Raw genomic sequence first — 13,606 nt, forward strand, 5'->3', positions numbered from 1 at the left:
GGATGAGAATGTTCAGGATGATACATTTGTGTTGCATCCGTCTTTATAATTTTATTCAAGACTTGCTGAATGAAGCATAATGTACTTTAACAGAGTTTTATTGTTTGTTTTTAATTATGTAATCTAGATTTTAAAAGCATGATATTGTTATATCTGGCTGTGTATATTAATTGAAAAGTACCTGCAAAAATGAGAAAGAACATTAGTATTGATAGCAAAAATATTTGTATTGTTTTGGGCTGTTAGACAGTCAGACATTTTCAAAAAAGGCACCTTCCTGTGCCTTTTAGAATAAATGCAATGCAAGAAAAATACAATATATCACAACACAAGAGTCAGTGAAATTGAATATAGATTTAGAATATATAGAAATTGACAAAAATAGGAAAATAGCCTAAAAAAAAAAAAAACACACACCACACACTCGAAGCAATACTATTAGAAGTGCAGAAACATGAACAAAGTATTTAAAAACACTAAATCTTATTTGAACACTAACGTGATAAGTTCTATTTACAATGATCCATTCCCAAATTGGTGATTTTAGCTAGGAGGAACAAAACAAGAGTCAAAACTAAGCTGGGGAACTACTTCTTTTTTATAGCCTCAAGCCAGTCATCTTTTCAGAGCGTCTCTGTTGAAGGGCAGTAAATGGTCCCTTTGTACTGGCTGTCCTGTTTCAGCAGTCCTGTCGTGACCACACTTTCTGCAGGTGTTACTCTGCACTTTTTTTTAATACTTCATCAATGAAAGTGAGGCTTCACTTGTGGAAACAGATTGAGAGGTCGATGGGACTTGTGGCAAGGGGTGCAGTGGGGGTACCAATAGAAAAGACAGCTCGTGAAAAACCAGGGCAGGCGGGAGGAACAGGGGATAAAACAAAATAATGGACTGGGCTTGGGGCTGGAGGCTTTGGCAGAGAGTTGTTTTTTGGGTGGAACAGGTGGTGGTGTGTTTAATGGGACAATGGTGGCTTTCCTCTTAGTCAGTGCCTGTCATTTGTGTGTATAAATGTAACTCGCCAAGCTGCTGTGGAATGACAGCAGGCCGATGTTAGCTGCTGGAAAAGCTTCTGTAGCCAGAGGAACCCAACAAGGCAAGTTGATTCCCTGAAGTAGGAGCCTTTCATCCTGCCTCTTGACCCTGCGGTTATGCCACTGCACAAGTGTGGTCTGATTTATTTCGACCAACTGCAGAGACGTGTCGCTCATTGCTGCTGCATTTGTTAAGACCAGGCCACAATTGTGCTCACCTTTAAAGAGGAGAAGAAACAACCAATGGAACAGAGATTAAAATTTGTATACAATTAAAATGTATGTAAAATAAAAATATTGGACTGAGAAAGACATACTGAAAGGATGAATAATGTATACCTCTTGGTTGCTGAGGGTCATGGCATTGTGTGTCCCCAGTTCAACCAGGAACTCTGCCAGGCTGTCAACCCGGTCCATGCCTGGCATGCCATGCTCATCCACTGCCTGATAAACATATAGTTAATGACAAGTGAGAAAAGTGGAAAAAGACAAAGGACAAACATGAGGAAATAATACATTTTGAGTTTTAAATAAGACCTGACTCACAAGCTGCATTTCTTGCACAGTATCTGCAGGGCCAGGGATACCAAGTATGGGCTGAAATGCAGGCTGGATCCACTGCACTGGTAGTTGAGCAGCAGGCTGGAAAGAGGGCAGAGGTGGCTGCACTGTCGGATGGACAGAGGACAGAGGAGGCTGAACATAGGGCAGAGGAGGCTGCACTATCGGCTGGACAGAGGTGGCTGCATTGTCGGCTGGACAGAGGACAGAGGAGGCTGCACTGCCTGCTAGACGGAGGACAGAGGAGGCTGCACTGCTCGCTGGAAGGAGGACAGAGGAGGCTGCACTGCTCGCTGGACGGAGGACAGAGGAGGCTGCACTGCCTGTTGGACAGAGGACAGAGGAGGCTGCACTGCTCGCTGGAAGGAGGACAGAGGAGGCTGCACTGCTCGCTGGAAGGAGGACAGAGGAGGCTGCACCGCTTGCTGTTAGGAGGACAGGAGGCTGCACTGCTCGCTGGACAGAGGACATAGGAGGCTGAACGGAGGACAGAGGAGGCTGCACTGCCTGCTGGACGGAGGACAGAGGAGGCTGCACTGCCTGCTGGACGGAGGACAGAGGAGGCTGCACTGCCTGCTGGACGGAGGACAGAGGAGGCTGCACTGCCTGCTGGAAGGAGGACAGAGGAGGCTGCACTGCCTGCTGGAATGAGGACAGAGGAGGCTGCACTGCCTCTTGAAAGGAGGACAGAGGAGGCTGCATTGCCTCTTGAAAGGAGGACAGAGGAGGCTGCACTGCCTGCTGGAAGGAGGACAGAGGAGGCTGCACTGCCTGCTGGAAGGAGGACAGAGGAGGCTGCACTGCCTGCTTAACAGTTGTCTGTATGGCAGACACATTTTGCTGGATGGCTGGCTGCACAGGAGGCCCAACTGCAGACTCAATCAAAAATACTTTCTGGTCATTTTGCACTATAGTGGAACCCAGGCTTGACATTTTGGGGTCTAGTACATCTTCCTCCTGAAAGCCCTCATCTTCCTCTCCATTATCCTCTGCCATATCATCAAGCAAGTTGTCAGTGTCTTCAGACTCTGGATTAACTTCCTGCAAAGGCTGTCCTGTTTGCCTGAGCAGGTAGTTCACACCAATCAGCTCTCCTGAAAAGTAATGCAAATCAAAACACTTCAATTAATACAGAGTCTGCAGTAATATAACTTTTCATTTTAACTATAAAACAATATGTACCAGTGTATTTCGCAGGAGGCTGGAAAGAGGCGACATATCTCCGTCCAAAAACCTTCAAACTGTTGGTGTTGATGCTGTTGATGATATCGCCTCCATAGGTCAGCAGTGTTGGTGGCTGACTTGTGGTGGAAGCAGCTGCTCTGTCCTGGTTCCATCTGCTGAGACCTTCCAGGAGGTACAGCTGGAAGTTCAAGCTGTTAGCACTTGTTCCTAGTAAAGTGACACTGCTTTAGTTAAAATAACCACAGTAGAATAGATTTCACTGCTCATAATTGGTTGATATTAAATGTAAGTGTTACCAACCTGGAATGAATCTCTGCAAATGCAAATGGAATGACTCAAGGGATGTGGAACCCCTGGCACACTGGTGACTGGTGAGGATGATTGTCCCACTGGTGATGGTCCCAGTTTCAGTCTACAGGGGTACCCCGGTCACATTCTGTATAAAACCTGACGTGTCGCTGCTGAACACACCAGATGTGTTCCATCGTTACTCTGTCAAGGAGAGGGACACCCAGGAGACAAGGCCCATAAAGAGATATCTCCTGAAAGAGGCAAGGTGGCAGCTTTTATACAGACTGAGAACACTGGGCCAGTGTGCTCCAAGTTAAACTGATTAACCAGCCACACCCACCCATTACCTCTACTTGCAACACACAAGTAAAGGCAGGACAACCAGGACAGAGGGCTGTCACACCACAGGTTGGACAGAGCACCCCAACCCTCCAGTGGTGATACAGCATCCAAAACATAAGCCTGTTGCAGAAGAAGTGGTCTGGTGTTGGTGTTTGATGATAAATCAGTGCTGGAGCTGGGGGCTCATACCAGAGTTTCAGGTTGGTTCACAGTTTTCCAGCATGGTAGAGAATGGAGGAAATCCTTCTCTGATCCTGAACAGGAATTGTGTTCCTCATTTCTACTGGCAGCCACAATGATGCAGCAGGAGCAGATAGAGCAACATCCTAATTAAATGACAATCATTACATCACACACTACAAATCAGAATAAACTTAAAAGTTTAACCAACTTGTAGAAGTTGATTTAAGCAGCGTCATGTTGTCTTGAATAAACTTACAGCTAGAGGTAGCATTCAGAGACACAGGGCCGGGTGATGACTCAACCACTGCAGAAAGAGTGGTGCTGACTTGAGCAGGGCGTCCTGGCTGCTGCACTGAACATAATACGGAGCACTGAGCTGTCACTCAAACATTTATTGGCTAATGGGTGTGCAACCCCTGAAAAAAGCCTGCTCCCATGTGCAGTGTGTCAGAACTGCAAACTTAAATTGGAGGAGCGCGAATCCCAATGAGACCAATGCTTTTCATTGCAACACAAATCATTTGTTTTTACAGAAAAAGGTTTACTATTAAAAAAACACTTTTTTTCTTCTGTTTTTTTCTCTCAAGTTATTACCTTAGTTTGATACTCAAAAAGTTTTGTTTGAATAACTCTGACACAAATGTAATTCCATAAGTCTTAAGCCAAATATTCAGCCAACAAAATCTAGGTATATGTTGTTTTTTAATTTTCAAAAATACAGATTGTTTCTTCTGTTTAATTAGGATTTTCTTGACCTTTGAACCTAATATCTGTCTATGATTCTGTAGGAGAATAAAGTAATTCATTTAGTTTAGCATATGTCAGTGATTGAGGGCAAGGGATTGAAGCAAAGGAGGAAAAAATAACTTGATCTAGTTATTTTTTGGACAATTAACTAAATTTAAAATGTAAAATAAGGGACTATGAACATGAAGTAGTTATTTTTAATGTGTGAACTGATCATGAGCTAAGTTCTCTTTTAGTGTGAACTCCCAATACTGTTCTCATCTGTCTCATTTACATTTTTGTTAGATTCAAGATTCAATTAGATTTAACTTTATTGTCATTGTGCATGTCACATGTACCAAGCAACAACATACAGATTGCATCCAATCAGAAGGGCTTAAGCAGTAATTAAATAACTATGATACAGTATTTACAGGGATATCTACGGGTATGTCCAGGCTATGAAAAGATTATGACTATGATTAAGGTATACAGTATTAATAGCTAAATGGTATGTACAGTAATGTTAGCAGTGTTAATCACTAGACCTCTAAAGTCACAATGCTACCACATGGACGTGTTTGCATATTCATTGTTGGTAAAGGTTTAGTAGTAGTAGTATTTTCATTCAGTCATTATGCATAACACAATCATTTTCACAGCACAGATACTTCAACAAAGCATCAGTAATGTATCAAGTGATGACTGAAAAGGCATAGGCAGAAGCATAATGCTTGTTTAAGCCTAGCCTACATTTTCTCAAATAAAGCGACCAGCTTCCCAAGTGTGAAGAAACAAAACAAAACAAAACAGGTAAATCATAAACAGTTATAGCCTTTAAAAAATGCTTTGCAAACAATTTTTTGAGAACCAAAAGTGAATCACATGTTTTTAATTGTATACTGGCATCATTCCACAATTCAACCCCAACAACAGAAACACATCTTCTTTTAGTACCTTGTGTAGCTTTTTGTACAGTACATTTATAAAAACCTCTCAAATTATGTTGAATCTCCCGAATTGAAAATAACTTTTGTACAGCGTGTGGAAGTGAGTTTGATTTTGCTTTAAACATTGTAACGAAGAGCCCTTCGTTACTCATGACGGACCGCTGTTGTGTTGTAAATATTGCACAAGGGTTTGGGCTCACTGCACTTTAATAAACAACACACAGTATTGATGGCACTTTGCACTTTATTAGCGATCTTTGCACAGTACATTTGCACATTGCGTATTTGCACATTTGTTGTTGTTGTTGTTATTTATTGATTAAGGAATTAAGCCGGAGTTAGGCAAACCATAGTGTGTGGTTGAGGTGTAGTTGTCCGGGGGTTGCCGGCATGGGGGCGCTGCTCCACCTGGAGAAGAGAGGAGAGTTAGAAGGGTCCGCGAGACGATGTTTAACGTCAGCAATAAGTAATCATGTGTGCAGTGTTTATGAATATGTGCGTGGTTGTATTAACGTTAAAGTGTGCCAGGGCGGTAGTGCAAATTGGTCGAAATTGTTTGTTTGACTTACCTGGGGTTGCTGTTCTGTGTCCGGTCCAGGGTGTTCCGGTTGAAAGATTCCCCGAGGAACGGACACCCAAATAAAGGTTCCGGGGTGGGACCATAGCACAAATTGGTCAGGGGGGAGTCTGAATTTAGCGGTGCAGGGGAATCAATTAAAGGGCATGTTTTAGATGTATTTTAGGAAATGTGGGAATTATAAAATGTGGTTAATATTGGTGACATAAAGTCAGGAACAGGGGAAGGTGTCTAAGTTAATGGAGAGCAGAATAAATAATTTGTGAACACCTCCAGATGGTTTGGTCCAGGACGCCAATTAGTGCCACACTATAAAAGGTGCCAGTTATAATCTGTCTGTGTCGTTGTTGGTTGGTGTCTGATGTCACTGTGGCTGTTTGTTCAATAAACCCGTTTGTGGTACACCTGAACCACCGCCTGTGATTTTGTTCGTCATGTCTGCTGTATCATCCAGCCGCCAAAGGGTCATTCTAACAAACATAATTTGTTTATGCTGACATCTGTTGCAATCCACCTAAACTTTTTCAAAAATGCTTTTTGACTTTTTGTCTAACGTGAAAGTCATACTTTGGCTTACCTCAAATATCTTGAAAAAATGTTGTTGGAAGAAACACAACTGACAATTACAATATGATATCACCCTTATTCAGACTTCATGTTGTTGTTTTCTATGAGCTCAATGACATAACTCTGAGTAGTTAGTAGAGTTGCAGCTAATTGAGTATCATCAGAACTTAGGCCCTCTGGTCTTAGTGTCGTCAGTAAAGGATAAAACCTCTTGATGTCTCTGCAGTGCTGGTATGGTTGGTCAGATGTGAGTTGTGGGGCACACTGAGACTTTTTTTTTTTATCATAATTACATGCTTGTAAGTATTTGTGTATGCAATTAAGAATGACACTGGTAGTTACTGTCAAGTAAATGATACCATATCAAGGGCAATTGGTACCCTGAATAGCATGCCACTTTAATTGTAAGTGCTCATGTAGATTACATTCACAGGACACCTGGTTTACTGTGCACTATACCACTCATTGATATATTGATTAAATGTGATTTGTAGAGTTATATTTCTGTTGCTTTTCACTGAAGATGCATAGCTGGTAGAATATCTTGTAGCTGTAACCACATTCAGTAAAACAAGATCTCTGACAGTAAAACAAGCTGTCAGTTTTGATCTTGACTTTCCTGATTGTCTCTTTCTTAATGCTATTAAACACCTCTTACTTGAGGATAGTATTCAACTGTTACTGCTGCTTTTATAATAAAGCTTAAAGTGATGAGTGCTTCATCTCTGTTAGGCACCAGGTCAGCAGCCAATAAATATATATTTTTACATTTTTTCCCCAGCTTTGCATCGATTGGAGATTGAATCCTTGGTGTTTGCAAGCTAATTAACCATAACTGCAACAATTACAGTAAGCCCCGAGCAGAAAGGCTATTGAGCTGCCAGTGTGGTAACAGGCCTGTGTAAATGTAATCCAATATTTGTTGTATGAATATGCAGGTCACAATGGCCCCATGTGCTGCAGCAAAGAAGTCAAATACTTGTTAAAGCACGTGTATTCAATAAACTTGTATTTGCATTGATATGTGAGCTTAAACACTTATTATTATTGCACACATACAAACGCAGAAATTGGTATCTGATGCAAAATTCATCTCTGTTGCTGTCTGGCTTACACACACCGAAACAAACACCCACACACACACACACACACATGCACACACATACACATCAACACAGACAGCTAAACCCAGCAGAGATATAAGGCAGCTTGTTGCTAAGGTAATAACATAACCAGGCCACGGAGTGCTGCTTTCTAGAGCACAGAAAAATATAACCAACATACAGACTCTCTCTCTCTCTGTGTGTGTGTGTGTGTGTTTTCTCTGGTTTAAAGGAGGAGTCTCATCCCCATGAGGGACTGTTAACGTGTTGTGTTTGCTGCTTATCAATCCATCTCTGATGAACAGTGTTTGTCTGAATGATTTTGTATTGTATTCTGCGATGTCCATGCAAATCCCCCAGAGAAATGGCCATGCATCGCCTGCGTGGCTTGCAGGCAGTAAAATGCTGGATTTCATTTACTGAGCTGTCAAGATGTCACTCATAGCAGCCAGATTTCTCAGTTTTTGCTCGGTGACAGGTTACTTAATCAGTCGCTCACTCACTTAGCCAAGCAGGAGGCATGCATTTTGTTTTCAATGATGCTGCTTTTCAGATGCCACCATGGATTTTCCAAAATGTAAGCTGTTCAGTGGCTGAAAACTAAGCTCTTGTTTTGCCAATTGATTTTCCTCCCTACCATTTAAAATTTTAAGGAGGGTTGTAATGAGTCTGAGGATTACAGGACTTTCTCAGCACATCGAGGGCTATGTAAACTTTCTTTTCAAGTGAAAAAATAGGGGAGAAAAATCAGTGTTTCAAGCTTTCCATACATCATCATTAATATATTCATACACTGCGGCTCTGAGCCAACTGTTAGCACTACTCCACAGTTGAATGCAAAAAGCAGCACAGCTTTGTTAATAATCTCAGAGCACTTGGCAATGCAATTTCAAACAGCATGGCTTTGCAATAATCTTTGAGAGGCACTTGAGTCCAGCTTGTCAACAGAACAAAACAGTGCACTACAACATGGGTCGCACATCTACAATATGGTAACTGTTGGGCTGAAAGCTGCTGTCCTTACTCACATTAGTGATGGATGGCAAAGGAGACTTGACTAGAACTATAGAAACAAAGTAAGTGGGTTGGGTTTTGACAGTTCCTGTAACCTTTTAGTGGCTCACTTTGTACTTTTTTATGATGTACTTTTTTTTATTAGGTATCAGATTTTATGTATTCCATTGGCAATATAATTAGTCTTGCTCTTTTCAATGCAGGAGAGCAGCAGCTTTGCTCTGAGTTCCCTTTGAAAGTTTTGGCTCCTCACCTTAGGCCCTATCTGTGATATTGAGCTCAGCTCCAGACAGTAACACACTTCCCACCAAGAGAGAGTGATTCACTCTTTCTGGCAATAGATAAAGGCCTTATACATGAGGTGCTGACTGTCACCTCCACCAAACACTTTGGTGCAAATGGCCCCAGTGCCTGCTGGAGTTGCCAGTTTGCCCAGCCAGTTCATTAAGCAGAAGCTCCCATTTTCAGATATGCCTTAAAGTCCTATCCATGGAAATCACAATTAGTGAAGGAAATTGGTGAATGAGTACAACACTGGCAGAGGCCTACACTCATCCGGAACTACTTTGAGCTTGTGCTGTTGTTATGGGCGCAGCTATTGTTTTGGTTGTAAAAGGACTGTACGGCTTGGAGAAACCAGCTCCGTACCTCATAATCCTGCAATGTCCTCGACAAGAACCCAAGGGGCACATGATTATAGACCTGCACCATGTCCTCAAAACACATAAAGTAGATGAACCAATGACCATGATCCTTCAAGCAACTATGCAATGATAAAGAGCATTAGGGAGCAAGCTGCATTGTTCCTACCGAATATGTGGTTCATCAAACACTTGATCTTACTTTAAAGGATCCTTGAATTGAGTTTCCTTGTGTGTCCCCAGGAGCAGTTCCATACTCTGTTTTTATAAATGGGAACTACTATATCGCTCTGCCACTCCTCATGCACTGTCCAAGAGCTCCACACAACTTTCCATTTTGATAAAGCTCATAGTTAGAGCTGGCTCTGGCTTGGACCAGCTCTTAGTTATGCTGCTATAGGCTTAGACTACTGGGGGAACTGACACACTGGAATTCCCCCCCCACCTACTACTACTACGAACCATATACCTTTCTGGAGTCCCTGAGCTCCCTTGTCTCGTAGGTTCCTCTGGATCTCTGACGTCGATGTCCTGCTGCTGTGGACGTTCCAGACTCCAGCGGCAACAACTACTACTATTCGTCTCACCACTATAATCTCTCTGTCTCTCTTCACCTCCCTCTTTATATCCCTCTTTCCAACCCCAACTCAATTGTGGCAGGTGGCTGTCTAACATGAGTCTGGTCCTGCTGGAGGTTTCTGCCTGTTAAAGGAAGTTTGTCCTTGCCACTGTAACTTGCTAAATGCTGCAAAATGCAATGCTCATGGTGGATTAAGATGAGATCAGATTGAGTCTCAGCCTGTCTTGATGTTGGGTCTTTGTTAATAGTCTAACAGAGTACGGTCTAGACCTACTTTGTTTGTAAAAGCGTCTTGAGATAATGTTTGTTGTGATTTGGTGCTGTCTTGAATCTTCTAAAACAGGTAATCAATACTGATGGTCCACAAAAAACCTTATGCTATGTTATCATACCTACTGTATGTTAAACCATATTTCACAGCACATATCAAAGTTTCTAGACATGCTGGTCATTCTTTGAGATAAAAAAATTCAAAATGATGACGAAAAGGAAAACCAAAAACTTCCATTGATCATTCAATCAGAGATGTATATACAAACATGAAAGACTATTGTGAGAAAGATGTCGACAAGGATTTTATACAGCAACACTTCTTTATTTCTGTCCCTCTTAATCTCCTCTCCAGAGGCCTGTTCCAAACCCAGATAAGACAGGGAGGGAGGAAACAACCCTGGCTTACATTGAAACAAGATAAAGGGGGAGACTAATCACTGTGTCCACACAAAAAGAGAGACGTGTAAATTATGTTACTAACATACATACAGTCCTGCTCACCATTATTGGCACCCCTGAAGTTTAAGTACATAATGTGGAATATCTTCTGAAAAAAATGAATCAAGTGAAAAAAAAAATTTCTATAGAGAACTTGTGTTTGATACAAAAGAGCAAATGACAAACAACAGTTCAAAACAATAAACAATGGGAGGAAAAAAAAGAAAAACTTAAAGCTTGCTGTGTCACTGGTATTGGCACCCTTTGCTGTAATTCAATATGGAAACACATTGTGACTCACCTGTGGTAAATCAAAACTGAGAATCACCTGGGACAAATTGTCTGTGCCCATGTGACATGAATTAGACAATGAATGATGACTTCCATGTTTTAAAAAAGCCATCTGTTGTCCCCTGTTCCTTTATCACAATGGTGAAGAAAAAGGAGCTGTCTGTGGACATCAAAAGTGCGATAATTAGCAAACACAAGACCTCCAAAGGGTATAAGGCCATATCCGAAGACCTTGGTATACCTGTTTCAACCGTGGCTAATGTTATTAAGAAGTTTGCCAAGCATGGAACTGTCAAGAACCTCCCTGGACGTGGGTGGAAGAGAAAAATTGATGAGATAAGTCTTCGAAGGTTATTGCGAATGGTAGAAAAAAAAACACGTCAAACATCCAAAGACCTGAAGGCCAACCTGGAACAGTCTGGGGTCATGGTTTCAACAAGTACCATACGCCGCACACTAAACCAAACAGGGGTTCATGGGCAAAGGCCAAGGAAGACACCATTGCTGAGGAAAAGACATAAAAAGGAATGACTAATCTTTACCAAAGAGTACATTCACAAACCACAATCCTTCTGAGAAAATGTTCTGTGGACAGATGAAACAAAAATAGAGCTTTTTGGCAATGCACTCCAAAACAGTTTGTTTACAGACGGCACAATGAAGCCTACAAGGAAAAGAACACCCTACCAACAGTTAAGCATGGTGGAGGATCCATAATGCTGTGGGGCTGCTTTGCTGCATCTGGTACTGGAGGCCTTGACCGTATCACAGGAATCATCAAATCAAAAAATTATCAAGACATTTTAGAGCGAAATGTCCTACCCAGTGTAAGAAAACTTGGTTCGACGAAGATCATGGGTCCTCCAGCAAGACAAAGACCCAAAGCACACATCCAAAAGCACACAGGAATGGTTGAAAAGGAAAAAATGGACTGTTTTAAAATGGCCAGCAATGAGTCCTGATCTCAATCCGATTGACAAATATTTGGTTTGAGCTGAAATCTGCCATTGGGGAAAAGAAACCTGCAAATGTTCAAGAGCTTGAACAATTTGCAAAGAAAGAGTGGGAGAAAATACTGAGAAGTGCAAGAAGCTTATAGATGGCTACAAGAAACGTTTGGAGGCTGTCATCACTGCCAAAGGGTCTGCAACCATATATTAAAGAGGGGTGCCATTATTGCTGCACATGCTGTTTTTTTCTGTTTCTTCTTTAAAATTACAATATTTAAGTTGAAAAAACTATTTTCTTTGTTAAAGTACTTTGGAACTCCAATTAAAAGATCTTGGTGATATAACTTTTGTACATTTTCATTTATTTCTGAAGATATTGTAGAGGTTATGCAAAAATTGAAGGGGTGCCAATAATGGTGAGCAGGACTGTACATGCCAACATTGTTTTTTCCAGGCCACTTCTATAGTCTGCTGACTTAATGATGGTAATCAAATGCATTGATTCCTGGAAGAGAGGAAACTATTGAACTATTGTAGTCTGTAGTTGTGTTGCATCTTGCCAATAGATCTGCTGTAGTCCAAACTGCTCCACAAAGGGGGATATTTACTTGATACGAGTCAATACTGTTTATGCTAAAACAATCAAACTACTTTTACTGGTCAACTCAAAGACTAATGTGAAAGTGTAACCTGGTTACAGTCAGGTACAGAGGAAGCTGGCTAGAAGGGATTCTGTAACAAGCTAGTGCTACGTGTGTCCAGCTGGCTAGCATAATTAGCTTGATCAGTATAGCATTTTGTTTGTGAACCCTGAGAGAAGCAATGTTAAGAAGCCATCAGCCTCATCCATCCACATGTACGACACTGTGATACCGTCTCCATCAACTATGATAGTCGTAAATGTGAAATGAAAGGTAGCGGTATCGTTCCGCTATCTAGTTGCTGAAGTCGCCGACCTTGTTTGTGTCATCCCTAAGCCTGGTTGGAGATCACATATTGTTCATGTGGGTACAAATTATATCAGTCTGCAACAATCCAAACTGACAAAAAGGGATTTTAATAGGCTCTTTGTTGTTTTGAAAGCCAGTGGAAGGATCATCTTCATACCTGGTCCCATTCCCTCGCTGGGTTGGGGGATGGAGCGTTTCAGCAGGCTTATGAGTGTGCACTAGTGGCTTCACACTCAATGAACAGCCCAAAACTGGTCAACACATGTGGTAGCGTCTTGACCAATCACGTGTCTACATTGAGCAGAACGGGGAGGGGAGGGGTTACAGACACACGCAGCACAGTGAGCACACCAACAGGAGGGAGACGTGAGGGAGAACAGGAGAACATGCGCAAAAGACAGAGAACGCACTGGACAGGTGAGAAAACGAGTGACTTCAGGAAACACTGTAAACTTTAGACACATCTAAACGGCAGAGACAGTTTAAAGGCAGAGTGTTGACGGTGCAAGGTGAAAGTGTCATCAACCAGGGTACACAAAAAAAAACCTACAAAGGCACATTAGAAGTGTCTGTGAAGGATCTCAGTCATCTAGGTCATGGACATTAGAACTGTTTATCCATCAGTGCAATAAGTGAAGAATAAAGACAGTGAAGGGAACCTGCTGTTAATGAAGGTGTTAAAAAGTTTATAAATGTAACAGTTATCACCTGCCACACCTGATCAGCCTCTCAGCCCACTACATTTCCACTCCCCTTCGTTTACCTGAACCACACTCTCCTCATTAAGCCAACACAAATCACCTGTTTCTCATTACCTGCTGCCAGTAATTAAGTCCCGGTTTCAGCTCACTCAGTGCCAGATTGTTCTCTCTGCAAATGCAAGACTCTCCAGCACTTTTCCTCGGACTGATCTCCCGGTTTCGACCCTGCCTGTCCCCGACCTTCCTTCC

At 42.0% G+C, this 13,606-nt stretch overlaps 1 protein-coding gene across 1 annotated transcript; it reads right to left on the bottom strand.

Moving 5' to 3' along the window:
• Window positions 1–418: 418 nt before the first annotated feature.
• Window positions 419–9,244, bottom strand: LOC117817574 (proline-rich protein 36-like). The gene is made up of 6 exons (XM_034690321.1): window positions 9,182–9,244; window positions 3,081–3,192; window positions 2,778–2,987; window positions 1,581–2,689; window positions 1,374–1,478; window positions 419–1,252 (listed from the first exon to the last, which is right to left on the bottom strand). Exons 1-6 carry the CDS (start codon window positions 9,242–9,244, stop codon window positions 1,226–1,228), a joined length of 1,626 nt encoding a protein of 541 aa, XP_034546212.1. The 3' UTR covers window positions 419–1,225.
• Window positions 9,245–13,606: the final 4,362 nt, after the last annotated feature.

This window comes from Notolabrus celidotus, chromosome 8 (assembly GCF_009762535.1).
Source record: "Notolabrus celidotus isolate fNotCel1 chromosome 8, fNotCel1.pri, whole genome shotgun sequence".
Lineage (NCBI taxonomy): Eukaryota > Metazoa > Chordata > Actinopteri > Labriformes > Labridae > Notolabrus > Notolabrus celidotus.

Excerpts from the sequence above, each read along its gene's own strand:
- LOC117817574 (XM_034690321.1), bottom strand. The coding sequence starts at position 9,244 with ATGGTGCAGGTCTATAATCATGTGCCCCTTGGGTTCTTGTCGAGGACA. Across the intron at positions 2,988-3,080 it reads TTTGCAGAGATTCATTCCAG|GAACAAGTGCTAACAGCTTG; the intron begins GTTGGTAACACT and ends TCACTTTACTAG. Across the intron at positions 2,690-2,777 it reads GCCTCCTGCGAAATACACTG|GAGAGCTGATTGGTGTGAAC; the intron begins GTACATATTGTT and ends ATTACTTTTCAG.